The sequence below is a fragment of the Tiliqua scincoides genome, chromosome 5 (assembly GCF_035046505.1).
Source record: "Tiliqua scincoides isolate rTilSci1 chromosome 5, rTilSci1.hap2, whole genome shotgun sequence".
NCBI lineage: Eukaryota > Metazoa > Chordata > Lepidosauria > Squamata > Scincidae > Tiliqua > Tiliqua scincoides.
The window spans coordinates 48020150-48043557 of NC_089825.1; the positions used below are offsets into that span (position 1 = coordinate 48020150).

At 41.0% G+C, this 23408-nt stretch overlaps 1 protein-coding gene across 2 annotated transcripts in view; it reads left to right on the top strand.

The window, feature by feature from the left end:
* The first annotated feature begins 876 nt into the window (after window positions 1-876).
* The window catches only part of ANO10 (anoctamin 10), a 70572-nt gene continuing 48040 nt past the window's right edge, over window positions 877-23408 (top strand). The window contains exons 1-11 of one of the 2 annotated variants that reach the window (XM_066628944.1): window positions 877-928; window positions 5694-5847; window positions 8360-8554; window positions 9760-9894; window positions 10847-10966; window positions 11746-12315; window positions 14418-14473; window positions 16419-16493; window positions 18289-18471; window positions 19737-19928; window positions 21283-21411. In XM_066628944.1, coding sequence (XP_066485041.1) covers window positions 5709-5847; window positions 8360-8554; window positions 9760-9894; window positions 10847-10966; window positions 11746-12315; window positions 14418-14473; window positions 16419-16493; window positions 18289-18471; window positions 19737-19928; window positions 21283-21411 — 1794 coding nt within the window. In that variant the 5' untranslated portion in view covers window positions 877-928; window positions 5694-5708. The remainder of the gene's footprint in view (window positions 929-5693; window positions 5848-8359; window positions 8555-9759; window positions 9895-10846; window positions 10967-11745; window positions 12316-14417; window positions 14474-16418; window positions 16494-18288; window positions 18472-19736; window positions 19929-21282; window positions 21412-23408) is intronic. The other variant, XM_066628945.1, reaches the window with a different exon arrangement.

The window sequence follows — 23408 nt, forward strand, 5'->3', positions numbered from 1 at the left end:
CTATCAAGAGAACTCAGTTTTGATAAGGCAGCACCATTATTGTACTGGATCCAAGCCCCCTCTTGCACAGCCTTTGAAAGATTGCCAGAAACACCCTCCCCCCCCCCCCATGAGGCTTTGCAACCCCACTGGGTTCCCAACCCACAGGTTGAAGAACACTGGCCCAAGGGGACAAGCCTATGCATGTCTACTCAGAAGCAAGTCCCACTGTTTCCAGTGGGGCTTACTCCCAGGAAAGCAGGCATAAAGAATCAGGGTCAATTAATCAATCAATTAAGGAATAAGGAATAAGGAAGCAGGCATAAGGAATCAGGAATCAATAGCAGGATTTGGTCAACTAAGGGGGAGAAACCTGGAGAGAGGCTGCAATCCTATCCACCCTTTCCTGGGAGTAAGCCCCATTGGCTATAGTGGGACTTGCTTCTGAGTAGACATGCATAGGCTCGAGCTCTGTGGCTGCAATCCTGTGCACACTTTCCTGGGAGTAAGCCCCATTGGTTATAATGGGACTTACTTCAGAGTAGACATGCCTAGGCTCCGGCTCTGTGGCTGCAATCCTGTGCACACTTTCCTGGGAGTAAGCCCCATTGGCTAAGTGGGACTTGCTTCTGAGTAGACATGCATAGGCTCGGGCTCTGGGGCTGCAATCCTGTGCACACTTTCCTGGGAGTAAGCCCCATTCACTATCATGGGGCTTGCTTCTGAGCAGACATGCCCAGGTTTAGCCTCAGAGGAAAGTGAAAGGAACGCGCCCCGCCCTGCCGGAGATTCCACACCGAACGTTCTGCGGGGGGCGGGGCGAGTGAAGCGTCACGCGCAGTCTCTGCCTCGTGGCCCGGCTTGGCTCCGCCCATTGGCGGCTGTCCCTGTCTGTCCAGCCTCTCCTGTCCCTCCCTCGGACGCGGAGAAGAATAGCTGGAGGCAGAGGGTAGGTGGATGTATGAGAGGGTGGGGGGAGGGGCTGGCTGGCTGGCTGGCTGGCTGGCTCAGGCGGGAGGCAACGAACCCCCTCCTTTCATCCCCTCAGTGGGGGAGGAGCCTCCCTCTTCATCTGCCCGGCTCTGGGGTCCCCTGCAGGGAGGGGAGGAGATGGTCTGGGGCGAAGGGAGGATGGCATTAGTGGGGCGAGGCTCTTGACAGCCAGCCAGCACCTCAGGTCTCTGCACTGCTGGCTCCCTTAGAGTCCAGTCCTATGCAGGTCTACGCAGAAGTCAGTCGCATTAGAGTCAATGGGGCTTACGCCCAGGTATGGATAGGATTGCAGCCACAGAGCCCAATCCTGTGCATGTCTGTTCAGAAGCAAGTCCCATTGAAGTCAGTGGGGCTTACTCCCAGGTAGATGTGGGTAGGAGTAGTAACAGAGCCCAGTCCTATGTAGGTCTACTCAGAAGTCAGTCCCATTAGAGTCAATGGGACTTGCTCCCAGGTAAATGTGGGTAGGAGTGTAGCAACAGAGCCCAGTCCTATGCATGTCTACTCAGAAGTCAGTCCCATTGGAGTCAATGGGGCTTACTCCCTGGTATGGATAGGATTGCAGCCACACAGCCCAATCCTATGTGTGTCTATGCAGAAGTCAGTCCCATTAGCGTCAATGGGGCTTACTCTTGGGTAAATGTGGATAGGATTGCACCCTTATTTTCTTTGGGGTCTCTGGATACTCCTCCTCCTGCAGCTGCTGCCTGCACATTTGGTGCTTGCTTTGCTGTGGGATTTGACAGCTGATGCCCCCCCTCTACTTTGCTTTGCTGCCTGCCCTGCCTTGTCCCAGGGTGGGGCTCACCTGCCCACATGAGAACATTCCTCACTGCTGCAAGGGAAGCAAAAACAGCAGTTGGTTGCTTGCTAGCTGCTGTTGCAGGGCTTCCCAGCCCTGTTCCTTCCCTTCCCTGCCTTTGACTCTGTGTCTTTGGGCTGGGCTGCTGAGGAGTCTTGGGAATCCCTGTGACAGGAGTGTCAACTCCTGCCAGGGATTCCCAAGAATTCCCCAGCAGGAGTGTCGACACTTACTCTGGAGTAGGGACATGGGGAGCACAAGGGACTTTAAAGAGCAATCTGAGATTGAAATCCTTTGCTGTTATGAATACATTATAGGGCAGTGATTTTCAACCTTTTTCATCATCTTTTTCTTGCACACTGCCAAGGCATTAAAATGGTCACGGCACACCACCAGGTTTTTGACAATTGACAAGGCACACCATGTTGCCAGTGGGGGGCTCACATCTCCCATTGGCCCTATTAATAAATGACCTTCCCCCAAATTCCTGTGGCACACCTGTGGACCACTTGTTGCACACCAGTGTGCCACAGCACAGTGGTTGAAAATGCCTGTTCTAGGGAGTAGGTTCCACTTAACATATTCTGCTGTGTAAACTGCTTTGCAACCTGTTTTGTTGAAAAGTAGTATAATAATAATAATGGGACTGCTGAGTAACCAAGCAAGAGATTTGAACCTTAAGTGTATTCACTGACTATGAAATACACACACACACACACTATGAAACAGGATATTTATATGTCGCAAAGGTTTGTTGAGATCAGTGCTTAATTTCCAAAAGAGAGGGAGAGAGAGAGAGATCATCCCATATGCAGTACTTGCCTCACAGGTACCTTCTCTTAGAGCTATTAAACTTATTGTGTAGCTGTAAATACCTGTATTTATATTGCGTTTCAACCAAAAAATTTTACAGAGAAAACCAAGTAGGCTCCCTGTCCTAAAGGGGCTCACAATCTAAAGAGATGCTGAAAAACACCAAGGACCACTAGAAGAGACACTGTACTGGGAGAAGAGGGCCAGTTCCCTGCTATCTTTAGCAAGTGGATTAGGGATATTTAGCTTCCCCTGTAAATATAAGAGGAGTACCACTTGAAAAAATGCCTCTCTGTGCCTCTTTGCCCAGTTCGCAGGGCAAATTTGCAACATGTGCATACAATAAATGTTTTTAGACACATGTGCATCATGCAAATAGACTTGTTAGGGAGTCAAGTAGCTGTGACTTCCTGCCTGTTTGGCCCATGATGGTCCTAAAAAGAATTCAAGTTTGTAATTCTATCTCTGTAAGGCTTACAGTATAAGCAGACAAAGGGCAGAAGCTTACTTTGAGAATCATTCTCTTTCTTGGCATGCATCATTCTGAGCATGCCCACCTCGTTTTTTCTTAGCTCTATGGCATAATGGGGAGGTCTGTGCATGCGTATCAAATGCAAATGCGTTCTTAATATTGATGGACCAGATGTCTGGCCCCTATGAGGGAGGAGGTTGCCAACCCTGCCTGAGATGTTTGAGCGTTGTAGATTTTCTACAATGAAGTAAGTATGAATTAGAGCTCATTAAAATACGTGTACATTTTTTGGACACACTCGTATTGCTGTCCTAGTTACTAATTAAATATTTAGTTCTAGGATTTTATTGAAACCATCTTGCAATTTAAAACTGGAATTGCAATTCTGCCTCCCTAAAAATGCAATATGGATTTTGCTTCTCTCCCACATTGTTTCTTTACTCATCTGTACTACTGTATCATGAGGGAAAGAGGCTGACACATCACGTGCAGTTTGACACAATTAACATTATGAAAAGGCATCTGCAATACCATCTGTAATATGTTTCAAAGCATAAACTTGCATGAAATGAGGAAAATGCAGTAGATGATAAGATAGTGATTGACCCTCCTAAGAAAAGAGAAATTTCATTAACACAAATTTCCATTTATGCACGAGACCTCCTCAGAATAAATAATAGTTTTGTTTGGAAGGTAAAATTAGAAAGCCCAGAATCCAAAGATGTGACATGCATTTGCAGAAAAGAAACTGGCAGTGTTTCCTTTGTTATATTTGATGCAGAACTTCTCTTGTTTCCAAATAAACGTGCCAAAGTTCAAGTTTAAGTGGCTTGTGGACCCAATCCTATCCAGTTTTCCAGTGCTGGTGCAGCTGTGCCATTGGAGCATGCACTGCATCCTGTGGTGGGGGTGCAGTCACAGAGGCCTCCTCAAGGTAAGGGAATATTTGTCCCCTTACCTTGAGGCTGCATTGCAGCTGCACCAGTACTGGAAAGTTGAATAGGATTGGACCCTGGGTCTTTGAAAGTGGAAACTGCAGCATCAAAACCAAGATAATTCCTTGGTTCTGATGCAATAGTTTCCATAGCCAAAGGCTCAAAGCACTTTCTAACTGTACCTGTACTTAACAGTACTTAAATCTGTACCCGTGAGTGTACATATGCAGTATATACGTAGGTGCTGCCTGTAGGACATGTCAGCAGATGTGGGTTAACCCATATTTACCCACACATCCAACATGCAGCACCTATATGTTCATGTGTACATCCATGGGCACAGATGGTTAAAACTGCAGAATGTTTTGTCTACACATGTCACTCTTCCCCTTCATTCATCCAGACTCATTTGTTTATTATGCAAAGCTCTTTACAAATGTAAACTAATTACTAGTATATTAATTTGATTGAAACTATTACTGACTCCATTATACTGATTAATTAAAGCATTCACTTATGGCCTACTCATAAAATTGGCAAGCAAGCTCTGGAAAACTTAAAGCAGATAAATGCTGAGGGTGAAAAGTACAAACTGCTGCACCAGTTTCTGTGCTGAGGATTCAATGGAGGAACACTGAAAAATCTTTGCTGTGCATTGTTTTGAAGGAAATTAATATGTCAGTTATATAACTGTGCACATTTGGGAGTAAACATGGTTAGGACTTTGCTATAATTGAATCAGATTATGGTTTATATACATTTAGCAGAAATAAAATGTATCCAGTTTTAAAAGAAACTTAGGGCGCAATCCTAACCCATTTTCCAGCATTGACATAAGGGCAATGCCGCTCCAAGGTAAGGGAACAAACATTCCCTTCCTTTGAGGAGGCCTCCGTGAGTGCCACCCAACTGCAGGATGCAGCACATCCATTGGCATATCTATGCCAGTATTTCAGAAACCTGGAGGTTGCAAACGCCCATCATGGTTTATAACCTGTGCTGGACTTTCTTCCAGAAATCTGTCCAATCCCCTTTTAAAGGCATTTAAACCAGATGCCGTCACCACATCCTAGGAGCTTCACAGATTAATTACACACTGGTTAAAGATATATATTTTTGTCTGTTCTAACTTTCCCGACACTCAATTTTAGTGGATGTCCCCTGGTCTTAGTATTGTGTGAGAGGGAAAAATCCCTCTATCCGCTCCCGGCATAATTTTGTCTATCTCAATCATTCCAGACTGAAGAGTCCTAAATGCTGAAGCCTTTCCTCATTAGAGAGGTGCCTGAGCCCAGTAATTATTTTTGTTGCTGTTTTCTGCACCTTTTCCAATTCCACTATATCCCTTTTGAGATGTGGCAACCAGAACTGTACTGTACTCCAAATGTGGCCTTATCATCAGTTTGTACAACAGCATTATAATACTGGCCATATTATTCTCAACGCAGTGTTATTTTAATTTTGTAAGCCTTTGATCACCTGAACCTTGTCACTACTGGCATGCAGTTGTAATCTGGAGTAGTTTGAAAACTATGCCGAAATTCTAGACATATTGGAGAAGGGTGAAATGTTGCTTTTCACCTACTTTTAGCACAGAAAAGACACAGCCACACAGTGGGGGTTTTGTGGCAACCAGTGTATCCTTGAGTGCTTCTTATTTCTGTACCCTTCAAAATTATTATTCTTTTTTTTTGTTAAGCTGCTTGCCCAAAAGATGAAGATAAGCTGGTCTGCGTATGACACATTTGAGGCTAATTTCAGACCTCTGGTGGTGGTTGAACTTGCAAAAGATACTAAAGATGAAACCAAGGAATGGCTGACACAAAAGATTGTGGAGAAGAAGAAAAATGGAGGTAAGTACTCAAGTTCTGTGAAAGGCTTTTGTCATTGCATTTAAGCATGATTTAAGAGAATAACAAATTAGAATAAAGCTTTGCAGGAAGGGGAGAATATTTTTAAGGAGAAAATGAAAAGGAGCATCACTTTAAACAACATGGTTTATGTTGAAAACACAGACTATGAACATAACAAATGATGAATGTATGTGGCAGGCAGAAGATGAATAAATAAATGTTTTTGAACATATTTAATGATGGAGAAACTGAACTTTGCAGTTCAGTTCCTGCCTCCTCCTGGGCAGGAGGAATGGTCTAGAGGGTAGAGCCTCCATTTGCCTGAAGATAACATCCGCAGGTCGCCAGTTTGAGGCCACCGGCACCGTGCAACCTTGAAGCAGCTGACAAGCTGAGCTGAGTTTGTTGCAGTACGCAGCCAACACCGCAGTGTCAGAGACTCAAGGTCAGGCAAGTACTCCTGGGAAAAAAAAGAGACACATGGCAGTTCCACCACCAGATGTTCCTTTACTTGAAGTATGTACAATATTTACAGCTCAAAGGCAGCTTCGCAAGTAAACAACACAGATAGCTCTCCTTCCTGACACTTCGATCACGATCCTCACCAAGGCTCTTCCTGCAGACACTCTACACATCATCTCCCACACAGCACAGCTTGCACAGGCTGCAGTATATACTTGCGTAGGCCAATCGGAAGCAAGCTACAGTCTGGTGATCCTATGACTCACCATCTGGTGACACATCGGGTGACCAGGTATTGCATCAGCCACTTCCATGATGCTACACTGTAGGCAGGCCAAGACATCAGGGCCTTGCTCTATCCAGCCTGTAAATTCTCTACAGGCCTGGGGCATATAACATAATAGAGTTATTCCATCTGCTCTGAGCGTGGGAGGATGGAGGGCAGAATGTTTGGCCAGATCAGAAAGAAACATCTGAATGTTGTGGTTTCTTGAAAGATAGAACCTTCTTTGAAATTGTAAAAATTCCTACGGGGATTTAATTTGCCTGCCTATGTAAACCGCCTTGAATAAAGTCCGAGGAGATATCTGAGGACCGAGAAAAGCGGTATAGAAATACCTGTATTATTATTATTTGCAGTTGACTGGTGAATCCTTGTGTGGATTCTGATGCATACTTTTTCTTTTGGAAGTTTCAACAGATCCTGACAGTTTTGACAGATCCTGTTTCAACACCAGTGCTGTTTGTAAGCGTTTGTCTGATGGTCTGCCTCTTCGCCTTTTCTGTTTTTAAATAACCTTGCATATAGAAGGCTACAGTTCTATACAGTACACATGTTTCTGGGAATAAGTTCCACTAAATACAATGAGACTTATTTCTGAGTAGATGAGCATAGAATTGTGCTTTAAGTCTTCAGTAGCTCAAGTAGCGAGTGAAGTGGCCCTATAGCTATGCTCTACTTGCCTTTAAAAGTTTTTCAATCTTTGACTGCAGTCCAGCCAAACGCATGTATTTATAAGGACCAAAGTACTGGCTCTGAAGAATTTGTAATTTGACTTGATTAAAAACAATGGTTTTTCTTGGGGGAGAGGAGAGGGGGCTGAAATGAGGAAGGGATGTGGTAGGGGGCACTCTAGCACTTTGCCCCTGCAGCAGGTTTAATCCTTATTTTGTCCTCTGTGTGCTTTTTTAATTAGAAAAAAAACCTTCCATTGACTTTCAATTAAAGCTTAATTTTTTTTTTTAAAAAATAGTGGCTAGAGGACTACATTCATGATCAGAATCCTTGTGGAGATAAAATGCTAAGAAAACCTTATTCCACCACCTGTTGCCCTATTTCTGGCTTCCCCCATAGCACTGTTGTTGAAAATTAAAAAAAAAAAAATCAGGCCAACTTGTCTATTTCTTACAATGTGTAGCTTGCCCACATTGTGTAGAGATTTCAGTGGAAAGGGCTTAAGCACATGTGTAACACTCTTTCATTATGATCATTAGTACTTAGATTTCTTAGGGCTCAATCCTAATACCTTATGTCAGTGCTTTCCAGCACTGACATAAGGGCAGTGCAGCTCTGACATAAGGAAACAAACATTTCCTTACTTTGAGGAGGCCTCTGTGAGTGACACCCAACTGCAGGATGCAGCACATGTCCAATTGGCACCACTATGTAAGTACTGGAAAGTGCTGACATAAGGGGTTAGGATTGCGCCCTTAATATCCTAATTTGGCAGCATACATTTGTTCTGTGGCTATGGGGCTAGCTTGTAGCTCTTCAAATGCTGCACTAGACATCTCTGTCTTGCCCTCCCCATTCGGCACGTTCCTTATGTGTCTTGCAAGTGCTATTACCCAGTTCAGGATTGCTGTTGGTGCTACAGTGCTATGGGGCATAAGATTCAGTTTTAATCTACAACATGAGGACTTGTTTCTGTTCAACTCCATGCCTTTCCTCCTTGAAACCAAGCAATATAAGAGTTCAGTTCCTTATGTAATTATAATAAATCTGATTTTAAAAATTGTGCTCAGGTTCACCTCTTGCCTTATTTTGAAGGAGCTCAGCTTTTGGTTAAACCCTTGGTGAAGGATGGAGAAAAAATAGAAGAAAGCCACAACATATATCTTGTTGGAGGATCTCACTTGAGGCTGCTTCTAGGAGCTGAAACAGTGGGGTTAGTGAAAGAATGTAATGACAATACAATGAGAGCCTTTACATATGCCACTAGAAATGCCTTCAAGGATTTTGCAGGTAAATAATATTTTTGGATCTGTTGTGCATTTGTTATAGATTTCTTGTTGTTTGGGCAGTAAAAATTGCTCTAGGTATGTAGAATAATTAATTATCTGTTGCATAATTTGTTTTGGCTTTGAACTTTAAAGTTTAGTGTGATTCTGAGTTTTGGAATGTGGTTCTGCTTTAATATCATGCATGAATGCATTATCTGGAGTATAAGAACATAAGAACAGCCCCACTGGATCAGGCCATAGGCCCATCTAGTCCAGCTTCCTGTATCTCACAGCGGCCTACCAAATGCCCCAGGGAGCACACCAGATAACAAGAGACCTCATCCTGGTGCCCTCCCTTGCATCTGGCATTCTGACATAGCCCATTTCTAAAATCAGGAGGTTGCACATACACATCATGGCTTGTAACCCATAATGGATTTTCCTCCAGAAACTTGTCCAATCCCCTTTTAAAGGTGTCCACGCCAGATGCCATCATCACATCCTGTGGCAAGGAGTTCCACAGACCAGCCACATGCTGAGTAAAGAAATATTTTCTTTTGTCTGTTCTAACTCTCCCAACACTCAATTTTAGTGGATGTCCCCTGGTTCTGGTGTTATGTGAGAGTGTAAAGAGCATCTCTCTATCCACTCTGTCCATCCCCTGCATAATTTTGTATGTCTCAATCATGGTATAGGCTTAAATTTTCTGTGGTAGTTAACAAAAACGTTCTACATATAATGTTGAATATAAATAGTAAAAGAACATCAATGCTGATTTACTGGTAGTCATCCATGTTTTCTTATGATCCAATCCTAATGGGGCCTTGTACTATTGGAACACTAGTTGTTCTGGCAAAAGGTGACATGCCTTACTGCAGGCAAGGGAACAAATGTTTCCTTAACTGGAGAAGACCCTCAGGACCTCAAACCTGCTTGCTTGATGCAGTGCATGCTCTGGTGGTGTGGCTGCATCAGTGGGGGGGGGATTTAGGATTGGGCTAAATCCAGCAATGCTATATGCACTTTCCTTGCAAAGAAAACCTCATGGTACATAATGGGGCTTACTTTTGAGTAGATGTGCATAGGATTGCACAGTTGGTTAAATACTAAGGAAACTTTTGATTTTGGTGATTCGCTATACTTTCAAAATCCCAACTAATTCTTTTCACTTGGAATTTTTCATTATAAGAAAGTGGTATTTAACCATATAATTTCTTTTTGTTTTAGAAGACAATCATGATTTCCTTACAATGGCTGAGTGTCAGTACATCATCAAACATGAACTTGAAAACCTGAGAGCCAAAGATGAAAAAATGATCCCTGGTTATCCTCAGGCAAAGCTTTATCCAGGAAAGTCAATTAGTAAGTAACTTTGGGCGCAATCCTAACCAACTTTCCAGCACCCGCTCCAATGCAGCTCCAAGTATCCCTTTATCCAGAGGAGACCTCCATGACTGCCCCTCTACCACAGGATGCAGAACATGCCCCACTGGCACAGTTGTGTCAATGTGGGAAAGTAGGTTAGAATTTGAGTCTTTTTGTGGTAATTTTAATTTCAATATCCTCTGACGTTTGGAAAAAGAGTGTTTTGGTTTTGGTAGCTGCAGGAAGATGTTTAGATATTGCAAATTGATGAGTGCTGTTTGGCACAATTTTTGCTTTTGTGTATATTGCATAGCTGCTAATCCTTATTCCTCAAGTGAGCTACCAAGAGGATATTCAGGCGCATCCAGCAACAGCTTTCTGAATTTGCTCAACATTTTTTGTTTGGTCCACCTGCAGGAAGAGCTTGCAGTTTTGGTTAATTCTGCATTAAATTGCTGTCTGCTTCCACCATTTTGTGCTATCATGGGGCAATCTAATTCCGACAGAAAACCTTTTCTGATGTATTTGTCACTCACAGGCATGTATGCTTGTGGGAGTGTCATGTCAGAAATTGTTATCCATATAATTTTTCTAGCGCTGGATCTGTGACCATGATCTGATAGAAAGCTAGAATTGTGCTTGTGAATTTATCCTGGAATGGTGTCAGTAATGAACTCAGTACACTTCATGTGTATGCCCTTGCAAAGTGATTTCAAAAAGTGATTCGTGAACACTCTGTTATATGGGAAGTTCTTGGGAATTTCTTTGAACCTGTTTAGGTGAGTCCCCAATTATAGATAATGGGAACTACAGTCCCCAATTATAGATAATATTTTAAAATGTTATCCAAGGAACCATTTGGCTTGCTATGTATATGATAGTTTGGATGAAGCATATTTTACCATGTTACAAAGACATTTATGAATTGTTTAACCATTGTTTCTTTCAGTGCGAAGGCTAATGAGCAATGGGATTCTGATTCAGGTTTTCCCACTTCATGACACAGAAGAATTAAAAAAACTCAAGCATACTTGGTATGGCAAAATGAGACTTAGCTATCAGCCTTTAGGTAAGTTACTATTTCTGCCACTGGTGGAAAAGAAGGAAATCCATTTTTTGTTGGTTCTCAGCTTTTGTTCCAGCCTCTGAATTAGATCAAATCAAATCTGTTCTCTGCCTCAACTCAGAAAACTGCTAGAAATGCTTCCATTGTTCTTACTGCCCTCACAAGAAAAATGGAGAGTGGGGAGGAGGAAGAATGGATCACGTTTTTACCCCAGCCTCTCCTATCAGGTAGAGATATGAGAAGTACATGCCATTTAACTTGCTGTCCGTGTAGTCTTTGAAAGAGAGACACATCTTAGATAATCTTCCTGTGATCTGTTTGACAAAATGGTAGCAATTAGGGAAAATGAAGAACCATGGATTGACCTCTTGAATTATAATGTATTGCAATATTGAGCATAGGGAGGCTGCTTGAAATTGTCCTACCTGGTTGATGCTGCATGCAACATTTATATACTGTAACTTCCAATATGGGTTAGCCATGCCGTAGCATTTCTTTTGGAGGCATGTAGCATCTAATGAGTTCTTATCCACATAGTGAGTCCCACAACTTTGTGAAGTGACCCTAAATTAACATTCTGGCTGTGCTTTCAAAACATAGAAAATGTTTGTTTCAACTCTGCTGAAACTCTGTTTCAACTCTTAGAGGGGGGAAGGATGTAAGAATTCCGATGTGTATTATGCATGAATATTATAGAATTCTGTTATTTTAAACTTTGCACAATAAATATTTTAAACATGGCAGATGTTCTAGTAATAAGTACATTTCTTTCCATTTCACAGATGAAATTCGCTGCTATTTTGGGGAAACAATTGCTTTATATTTTGCCTTTTTGGAGTACTTCACATTTGCTCTGATTCCAATGGCTGTCATTGGAATTCCTTATTATTTCTTTGATTGGGAAGATTATGACAAGTATGTGATGTTTGCTGGATTCAATCTGCTTTGGTCTGCAATTATCCTTGAAGTTTGGAAGCGCTGTTGTGCTGTTATGTCCTACAGGTGGGGGACCCTGTTGATGAAACGACAGTTTGAGGAACCCAGACCAGGGTTTCATGGTGTTTTAGGTATCAATCCTGTGACTGGGAGAGAGGAACCAGTATACTCTAGCTTCAAAAGACAGCTACGCATTTATTTAGTTTCATTGCCATTTGTGTGCCTCTGCCTCTACCTCTCACTTCATGTCATGATGATTTACTTTGAGTTGGAACACCAGGCTCATTTATATCATGAAGAGAACCAATCCGACTTAAGCAGCTTGATATTGTATGTGCCTAGCATCATTTATGCTGTTGTGATTGAAGTTCTAAACCGCATCTATCGATACGCTGCAGAGTTCTTAACTTCATGGGGTAAGATTTTTCTCAAGTTCTCTCCACTTTCTCTGTTCTACTATTCTGTTGAATAGCGATGTAAGATATGATAATTTCAGGCATCATTTGCTTAGCTGTCTTAAGACGATTGATATGAACAAAATCTCTGTATTGTGTGAACTACAAAACTCCTCAGTTTGAAGGAAACTTAATGCTCGATGCCTGTTGCTTCAATGGAACCTTGTGAGTTGACTCTGAAATTACGGTTTGGCAAAGTTTTTGGTTTGTGCCAACTATATAGGATTGCTGTTTTTTGATGGAGAGAAACTACTTTAAGAATTTTGCGCACTCTAGTTTTAATAATATGAAGCTAGGTCCTAAATCATAACTCTCAGAAAATGTAGGAAAGGTGGTATTTTAATTTGGTAAAAAACTAAGGAGTCTTCTTTAAAAAGGACAATAGAGAAGCTCAAAATAGCTTGGAGACACTGAAAACAAACAACTGTTGCTGTTCTGTGTTCTTCTGGAGGGGCAGCTGTATCGAACATATTTGTGCACATATGTGTTTGAATCTTTCTCTTCACATGTTTGTTTAGAGGATGTTGGATTTGAACATGGTACATTAAGGCTCAAATTCCCATTCAGCTGTGACGTTTAAGACCTTAGGCCCATAATACACGTGGTGATAAATATGTCATTGTGTACAGTTGGACCTCGGTGTGCATGGTAATTCTGTTCTTGGAACTCTCATGGAGGCCAAAAACTGCAGAACACTGGAACACAGCTCTGGTCTTGTTCAGAGGATTGGATTTCAATGTAGTTTGGGGGATGTGCATTGAGTCAAATCCGCAGATGTAAAAATCTGCGGATGACAAGGTCCAACCTATAGTTAGAGGCTGACTTTTACTTGCAAGTAGTAGTAGTGCAATGCTATAATTTATATTGGAACTCTGTTGCTAAGGTAAAATTAATCCAATGTCTCCATGCCACTTTCCCAACAAAAGCACATTGTAGAAAAGTGTCGCACTTTCAGGGTTAAGTAGCTCATGCGAAGGTGATTTTTACTGGGAAAACTGTTTGGAGGTAAAAGGTGGAACAGATGTCCCCTACCTGTGCTTTATGGTCCCAATTCATATTGAGTCATTGAAATATGTTGATTAAAAACCAGTTGATCACTGAGCAAAAAATATTTAAATCAGTTGTCAGCCTTAGTGAGGAACTTGTTAACTTTAAGTTGTTAATTTCATTTTGTGCTTTAAATAGTCATTATGAAAAAGGATATAAATTTCAGCACAATTTGAGTAGATAAGTTTAATGAGAAGTGAGTTGTGTGCTAATCCCAGTGCAGGAAACATTAAAGTCCAAACAAATAAAAATTTATAAAATATATAAAAGTATATATTTTATACTTGACAGCAGCAAGAAAGAAAGTCTTGACGAGATCAGGATTAAAGTGTGCTGAACACTGACATATGGCGGTTCTGATAGCATTAAGTTTCTATTGTAGCATTAATAAACTGATTCATGTCATTACTTGAAATATATTTGCAGACTACCAATGTTGGGATGCTTTGAGAATATTTAATTCGTATATAATGATGATGGAGAAATTGAATATGCTTTGATTTGGTGTGTTGAAGTAGCTGTTAAAGGAAAGTGATGAGTTTGGGGTTATTAGCACAACCCTGAGTGTATATTGTGCCAAATTGAGAGTAGAAAAGGATAGCACATGCTTGTACTCTGGCCACACTAATTTTCTTTTGTTGCCCACACTAATTTTGACACCCTAGTTGAATTAGAAGGCGTCAAGCAGGTAAAAATAATATTGGTCAGAAAAATAATTGGGAAACTTGTAAATCCCCTTAATTTCATTGTGTCTTATAAGAGTATAAATACTGCTACTAAATATTTATTGAGTGTTGTTGGTGTGTTACAGGTTCAGGACTATATCCTGAGTATAAGAAACACAATTTATATGCATAAGGCTTCAGTTTTAATACAGAGATTGCACAACCTCATACTTCTCACGAATTATGATTTAAATGTATGTTTAACTTTTGTAGGAAGAAAATGCACTTCTTGCATTTATTATCTGAGAGTGTCTAATGTTTCATTAACCGAGGCTTTTTGTTCAATTTCAGAAAACCATAGATTGGAATCATCGTATCAGAATCATTTAGTTTTGAAAGTTTTGGTGGTAGGTATAGTTGAAAACGTTTGAATGATATTTAGGAGTATCAAGTGGAAGTTTCCTAAGAATATTGTCTTGGAGCCTTCTCTGTGTGCGAAGGGCGCTTTGTGTGTGCTAAGGTGGAGCTGACAGTTTTCTCCTAGGTACTTGTTTCTCCTGTAAAACTGTTTTGAATGCTGCCCTCGGACTTCAGCCTGAAAAAGGGGAAATCGGTGTCCACCTCATAGTTGTTAACAGGTTGAACAGGAAGTGCTCGCAGAGGATTGTTTTCAATATCTGGCACTATGATATTTACTTCCAAGTGAACATGCATAGGATGAAACTTCCACTTGGTTCAATGAGACTTATTTGTACTGTAAGTAAGTGTGCAAAAGATGCAGCCTGGATGTGTTGTTGTCATGAATTAACTAGAACATAGGTCAGGTTTTTCAACAACAACAACAACAACAACAACAACAGTATTTATATACCGCTTTTCAACAAAAAGTTCACAAAGCGGTTTACAGAGAAAATCAATATCTAATGGCTCCCTGTCCCAAAAAGGCTCACAATCTAAAAAGATGCAACACCAGCAGACAGCCACTAGAATAGACACTGCTGTGGTGAGGAGGCCCAGTTACTCTCCCCCTGCTAAATAAAGAAGCACCCACTTGAAAAAGTGCCTCTTAACCAGTTAGCAAGGGTTAAGTTTTCATTTAGTTATTCTTAAGATATCCTTTTAGGGAAGTATGAGCTCTAAAATCTTCCATTTCTTAGCTATGCTTTATGAAATACTCCTAGATGCAACTGGAAGGTACTTGAAGCCCTCCAGGCATGGGCTTGGCACTCATGTTGAGTCAAATTCATGGATGCTGAACCCAAAGATAAGGAGGGCCCACTGTATTTTTATTTTGCTCTGTCTAAAAGGCCTTAGCAAGGGAAAGTAATATATCAAGTGAAGAAAAATTCGGTTCACTTGCAATGTGTGTAGTGTATTAAGGCGTATTAACAATCTGAAAGGATTTTTTTGATCTGGGAAACAAGTCAACAGAAGGCCATTGCACACATGCATCATCACTTGATGATTGCATGAGTCTTGATAAGTGAGTGTGAATGAGCCACCATAGGGAGAGCTTGGATATCATTTTGCATCATCTCAGATGCAATCGTTTTCCTTTAATGATATTTTACCGAATTACATAATCTGCACAGTATCTGTATCCATACAACATAGCATTTCTAACAACCTAATCCTAACCAATTTTTTTAGCACTGATTCAGCCACAACAGAGTCATGAGTTAAATATTCCCTTACCTTGAGGAGGCCCTTCCTACCTGTTGCTTCCAGGCACAGTTGTCTTGGATCTTGTGAGATTTGGATAACACCATATTGGATTTCATGAAATCTCACAAGATTTGGGCACCACCATCTTGGATCTTGTGAGATTTTAGACACAGCCTGTCAGGTGTTGGCTCTGCACAAGCTTCAGCAAAATGAATGGAGATTTTGCAGGACCAGTGCTTGATGGATTGAGCCAATTAACTTTCTGTGTTAATGCTGTATGTCTAATAGATCTCTGTATTAAAAATAAAGAAAATCTGACGTTTAACCATCTGTTTTCAGATTCTAGATTATGTACATTTTAAGGACATTAAAATGGAAAACTGATTCGGGGAATAACTGGATTAATACTTTTTAGTGCATAATCTGGATTGTATCTGCCTTACCAGTTTAGACTATAGTTAAAAGTTTAAGGCTTGTGATTGAACTTGAGATCATCAATGCTTTTTGCCACGGGAAGCTTCTTCCAGATGGCCATTGTGAAGTTGCCACATGGTGGCAGTACAGGGCTATGTGGGCTCCAGATAAAGACTTTTTGGTTTATGAGTGGTTTATGTATGTCATATGGACCTTGCATTGCCTATCCCTGAAGCATTGATGCTATTAAGCTCCCTCTTTTGTCTTTTGCAGTTCAACTTTCTAAATTGCTTTGCCTCTTTGTTCTACATTGCTTTCGTCATGTTTGATATGAAACTCCTAAGGCAGGTGAGTTTTGTGGAAGAGATTTATTAAACAAATATGCTTAGATAAGAAGATATTTATTTACTTTCACAGGTGATTACCTGTATGGAGATAATTTTATATAGTTTTCAGTGTCTTAGTATCTCAGTATTTTTTTATGAATTTCCATCAGACTGATTCAGGCATATACTTTGATATTTGTTGATGAGGAAACATGTTCCAGATCCTTGTACTATTGCTAAACTGGCACTTGGTCAGACAGATACCCAGAAATAACCATTGTAGGACAGACCCAATGGGACAGAATATTACTTGTCATCTTCAGCTCTTACTTAAACTGTTCCAATATATCATAAGTGTTCTAAAGTCCATTCTGTGATCTCGCAATGATACTTCCCTCTCACAGATCTTGGATGGTAGATCTGTCATTGTTTAGCTAACCCTCTAATCTGGAAACTATACTCATCAGCATTAGGCAATAAACCCTGGATCCACCTTAATATATTTTAAGATTTGTATTGTTTAATCATTCAATAATTAAATGACTCAATTATTGTTTTTATAGCTCTCTGCACTGAAATTGCTGTGATTGGTTGATTTTATTGCATTGATTTATTTTGGCATTATTTGTAATATTCTGTTGTGAGCTGTCTTGCGTACCTCCCGTTAGGGAGAGGATGGGCTGGATACAAATATTTTAATTAAGTAAGGAAATATGGGCACACTGCATTAATATACTATTATAATGCAAACTTACCTGGGTCATGGCATCCCCGCAGCCTCTTCTTCTCTGCTCAGTTGGGTGCCATCATCTTGGATTGCTCAAAATTTTGCGTGATCCAAGATGGAAGTGACCAAATCTCATGAGATCTCACACAGTCTAAGATAGTGGCACCCAAATCACCATTTTGGGCCCCGTGAGAATTTGAGCAGTCCAAGATGCTGATGCCTCGGTGAGCCAGTAGAAGGGGCCACCTGGGACATCCCATGGCACCTCCTGTCAATGTGCCACAGTGCCCCAGGGCACCGTGGCACACACTTTGGGAACCTCTACTATACATAGTTATATTACTGCATGCTAAATATTTTATAGCATTGCTATATATAGGCCTATTATTGTGGCTATATAGCAGCCATGGAGGGGCAGTCTCAGTCTTAAAGGGGAGGGGGTTTAACCCTTTACCTGTTCTGTAATTCCAATCTGGATCAAGATCAGTCTTGGCTGTTCTTTTCATCCAGAAAGGCAGCTACCATCAGGCTGTTAGAAGCATGATCCTATTTTCACCCATGGTGTGGGAGCAAAACAATATGAAGCAGTTTTCATGAGGTCTAGTACCATGGCTTGCCAAACAAATACATTTTAATATGATAGCATCAGAATGTATATCTTTCTGCAGAGAACAAAGGGAAACATGCAGTAAGTCATGCAAGGGCGTACAGCATGCACACAGCTGGTAAATTTTCCCCAGCAGACCTCTAACCCATGTGTGAGAGAAGAATATGTTTGTTTCAGAGAGCCAGGGTGGTGTAGTGGTTTGGGAGGTGGACTTAGATCTGGATGATCCAGGTTCAAGTGCCCCCTTGGTCACAAAGCTTCCTGGGTGATCTTGGGCCAGTCACTTTCTTTCAGCCTCACCAATCTCACAGGGTTGTTGTGAGGACAAGAAGGAGGGGAGGAGCAGCTGTGTAAAAACCGTCCTGAGCTCTCCGGAGGAAGGGGGTATAAAAATGTGAAAAATAAATAAATATCAATTTGTTTGAAGAGTATTGAAGTCCTGTTAAATGTTTTGTTTTGCTGTTTTTTTCTTTTATTTTAAAGAGTTTAGCAGCTTTGTTGATAACTTCACAAATCCTTAATCAGTTTGTTGAAGCCATACTGCCTTATTGGCTCCAAAAGAGACGGAACAAGAGGGTAAAGAAAAAGGTGAAAGGATTGGAAATAGATACCGACCTATCTTTGTTTGAGCAAGTTAATCTGGAAAAGGGAATGGATACCTATTTGGTAAGCTTACTAATACCCTTTTGTGTCTAAGCTTTAAGGTCATTAAAGCTGAAAAATTACTAATAATCTGATTTTTAAATAGCTGTAGACTATATAATTTGGATTTTGAATGGAATCTGAAGATATGCCATCAAATGAATGCTAGTTCAAGCCAGAGGTAGCTAAATGCATTGTTCTCAATGAGTGTGTATTCCTTCAACCTCTCCTGCCTTTGAGGCAAATAGTAGTGCATGTGATGTTCAGTGCAGAGCTCTGAGGTCTCACCTTGTCACTTGGACCTCTGGTTGTATAGCTTTTGCAGGTTTAAAAAGTTTTTTGGCTAGTGCTTTTATATAATGAAAATTACAGTCAATTCCTACCTAAATCCCTGTGTGGGAATGCATTGGTGCCAGTGCAGGCTACACTCCTCCCATGGGGGATTTTTGGCTGCTGAAGGTCTCCTTGAGGTAAGGGACATCTGTCCCCTTGCCCCCGGATAAGGACCAGCAGCTGCAATGGGTCAACTCAGACCTGCGTCAGTGATATTGCTGATGTGAATCTGAGTTAATCCCTGCAGGCAGATCAGACCTAGGAATGTGGTTTGGATTCAGTGTGTGTTGCTGGTGCCACTGAACCTGTCCCTCTCCTAGGCCCAACCCACCCACCCTGCCCCATCTCCTCCCTGTTCTGCCCCCCTGCCCTTTTCTGCTCTGGCAGACCTTCATTGTTCTGGTGGTGCACACAGGAAAGCTGTGGCTCCTTGTGCTGCCACAAAGTGCTTTACGATGCTTTTGCAGCAGAAAGCGCTGGTGGAACATGCAATATACTGCTGCCACTCTTCAATAAAATTGGGCCATTTAGTGAGGAATTTTTTTTATGATTAGTAAATCAGTATGGGGCAAACCATGTGCCAAACCCAATTCTATAAAAGAAGAAAGGTTAGATAAGCTTTAAGACTTCAGTTCTTAAGGCCTCAACTTCATCAAAATTAGTGGTCACTCAAGTTGTTTGTGGAATGGTGGTATCTGCATTCTCTCACACTTTGCTAAATGAATGGCATCTGTTCTTACATCTGGGTGATGAATGCATATGAAGGATTAATAGAACATCAGTTAAAGATGGAGAAATGAGAACTGGAAGATGGTACTCTTGCCCTCCTCACTTTAATCTTATGCTCTTCACTTTAATCTTTCTAATTAAAGTTTTGAAAATATGTAGGTGGCAATATTTTTAAGGTGGCTTCTGATCTTATGTTCATGGGTGATATCCTCTCTTTTTTTCCCCAGGGTACTTTTGATGATTATTTGGAGCTGTTCTTGCAGTTTGGCTATGTGAGCCTATTTTCTTGTGTCTACCCTTTGGCAGCTGTTTTTGCAGTGCTAAACAATGTTACAGAGATGTATTCTGATGCCTTAAAAATGTGCAAGATCTTTAAACGCCCATTTTCAGAGCCCGCATCAAATATTGGTGTTTGGCAGGTAATTCCTTTTAAGTTTTTAAGATTTGCACAACTTGCTTGTAGTTCAGGTAAAGAAAGGAGAATAGGTACAAAATGGAAGAGGCAAGAATATGTTTTGTGTGAGTTCTGCTGATAGTCTAGAGTTGCTAATGTTACAGTACTGCAAATAGTTAGACTATATTACTTCAGTATCTTTAGAGATGAGAGAGAGCCATTTGGTTCTCCCTATTTAGGCAGTAGAAAGAAATTCAGACCAGGGAGAGTCCTACCTCTGGAAGAGTTGCCAGAGTGTATGTGAGACCTCTGCTTATAAGAAGAGAAATTGACCAGGTTAGAATGTTCTTTCCTGTTTTACTTGCATTTGAAAAAGAATCTGTTAACCAGTGGAATCATTAGGGTTTGCATCACCCTGATGGACCTCCTCCTATACAGTGAGCAGGACAGTACCCCAGGTAGAGGGCATGTACCACTGCCCCGTCCTGCTGGTTTTTTGGCTATATCTTTTGACAGAATAGAGTTATTTCAATGCCATTTGTTTCATTGCATTTTGCATGAAATTACACATCAATTGATATATAACTTGATGGTATTATTCAAAAATACCAAGATTTTAAAAATTTTGGCGAGTAGTGGTGTCACCCCCCCTTTGTATGTTACCCAGTGTGGCTCACACCCCCTGCACCACCTTGCGAAGCCACTGCTACTGACTGAAGCTGAATAACACTGAGTATTGTGTGGACATGGGGGCTCAACTTTCACAGCCCTCAAGAATGTGTGATAGTTTGCTTAAACTGGAAATAGTTTTTTCGGATATAGACAGTTTCACAAATTGATTGCTGGTCTTTGTGTGTAGAGTGGTCTTACTCTAGTAAGCAGGTTTTGTCTGTTTCACATATCTATTTAACCAAAGGCAATAGTAGACCAAATTAATCTGTGTACACCATGGGAGGGGCTTAATTTCTTGGGTTACTTGGTTGATTGTCTCCAGCTTTATCCTCTCCTACCTCTGTTCTGAATTGAAGAAGCCGTTTGAATATATGGCTAGGTGAGGGTCAAACTGTATGTTTTCTTAATGACTTCATGAAAAGACAGGCTTAAAGCAGGATGTAAAGTTGACCTTTAAGCTCCCAGGCAGCTGTGGGGGCCCCATTTGTGGGGGAGGGGGCTTTAATACTGTCTTCGTCTGCCATTTTCACACACATACCTTTTCCTCTGAAACAAGTATTTGTGCAGTTAAAGTAGTTGCGGCAGGGCAGATACGTGCTCCATTTTTTCGGACATTGATGCTTCTGAATGAATGTCAGGTTCCTTAGGATCCTAGGGAAGAAAATAGTTGTATTATTAATTTAAAAAATTCTACTTTTTTATTTCAGTTGGCTTTCCAAGCTATGACTGTTATATCAGTAGTTACCAACTGTGTCCTGATTGGTATGTCGCCCCAAGTTAATGCACTTTTCCCAGAGTCAAAGATTGAACTTATCCTGATTGTGGTATTGGCAGAGGTAAGTGGAAGGCTTACATATTTGTTTATGGTACAGAAATACATGTTCATAATTTGTATGCACTTATTGGATTGGAAAATCTTTACCTGCAGGCAATCTGAGGAAAGGCTACAGTGTTTGGGCCGCTTCAGTCTAGAAAAGAGGCACTTGAGGGGGAACATGATTGAGACATACAAAATCATGCAGGGGGTGGACAGAGTAGATAGATGCTCTTTTCCCGCTCACATAACACCAGAACCAGGGGACATCCACGAAAGTTGAGTGTTGGGAGAGTTAGGACAGACAGAAGAAAATATTTCTTTACTCAGCATGTAATTAGTTTGTGGAACTCTTTGCCACAGGAAATAATGATGGCATCTTGCCTGGAAGCCTTTAATAGGGAATTGGACAAATTTCTGGAGGAAAAGTTCATTATGAGTTACAAGTCCTAGTAGGTATGTGCAAGCTCTTGGTTTCAGGGGCAGGCTGCCTCTGATAGCCAGATGCAGGGAAGGGCACTGGGACGCAGATTGTATCTTTTGTCTTGTGTGCTCCCTGGGGCATTTGGTGGGCCACTGTGAGATACAGGAAGCTGGACTAGATGGGCCTTTGGCCTGATCCAGCAGGGCTCTTCTTATCTTCTTATGTTATGTTATGTTTAGGGAACTTGTTGAATATTGAGACAATTGAGACAACTACTGTGGAACCTTAGCATGTTGCACAGAATGTGCATACTTAGGTTTAACTACGTGTTGAATGTGGGCTGTACCATACGATTGTGGGATGACTTTTCTAAGCAGAGAAACAATGATTGAAGAGGGTTCTTGAATATTTCACTAGCCCACTAATTTGCACCCATTGCCTCCCCCCCTTCCTGACCGAGCCAGGCTTATTCCACTCTTGGAGCCCAGTTCAGAGGAAAAAAGCAGCTGTAAGGGGGGAGGTTATATGTAGGAAGGCTTATGTGTAGGTGGTTAGAATTTCTGTCTGCTGCTTCTCTGCTTGAAGTCACTCCCTACCACTCACTACTTTTCAGCATTTTGATATGACCAATGTTTTTATCCACAATTTTAGTACCATAACACCAAGTGTTAGATCCTCAGTTTGTGGGAGACATTAGCCAGATATATTAAGAAACCAGATTCTTTCCCAGCTATTCTCCCTCATACTGAGCACGGTGCTGTTGGAGAAAATATATTGAGTAAAATTGCACGCTTTAGTAACTAGGAAAATCAGATGTTCTCAGCAACCAGTAACAAATGATTTTAGTGTTGAAAACTCTTCTGGCTGTGTTAGCAGAGAAGATGATGTTTGGAGTTTCACACAACATTTTATTAAGAGAGTGACAAAATTCAGACATCTGGTAACCTACCTGTCTTTTCTCTGAAGTCTTCAGTATTGAAATATAATTCCAGATCCAAAATCCTAGCATCCTTTAGAGAACCAAATGAGTAACAGTGCTCATTGATTATTTTATTCAGGTACTTGTTACCAACAAAAAACGGGGAAAATGTGTGTCTGCTTTTAAGCTTAGCTCAAAATGGAAAGTGCAACATGGAAGTTGTGCAGTGGTTTGGTTCAGTAATGCATGTGTATAAACAAGAATGACTTGGCAAAATTCAGAATGCTAAGGGAAGTTCATCTGAGTAAATAGTGACTGATGCTTTCTTTCAACAAGTTTTATTAAAAGCTCCAAGTAATTTGCACGCAATAGCAAACACAACCACAATCATTTATTTTTGCTACATAACTGCTCAGTGAACTTTTTTTGTTGAAAAGCGGCAAGTATCCAAGTATTATTCTTAATAATATCTCTTAAATATGCATTTGTTGGTTTATTCAGGTGCTTTTGTGGTGTGAAACAAAATGCATGTATTTGTGCCCTTGCACTACTCTGTTAGCCAACTGCATTGGTTTGTATAAACACTATCCTTAGTCTGCTGTATGATCTTGATAGTCATACTAAGTCTTTCTAAATAGTAATATCCAGTGGCTAAGTTCACATGTAATACCATCTA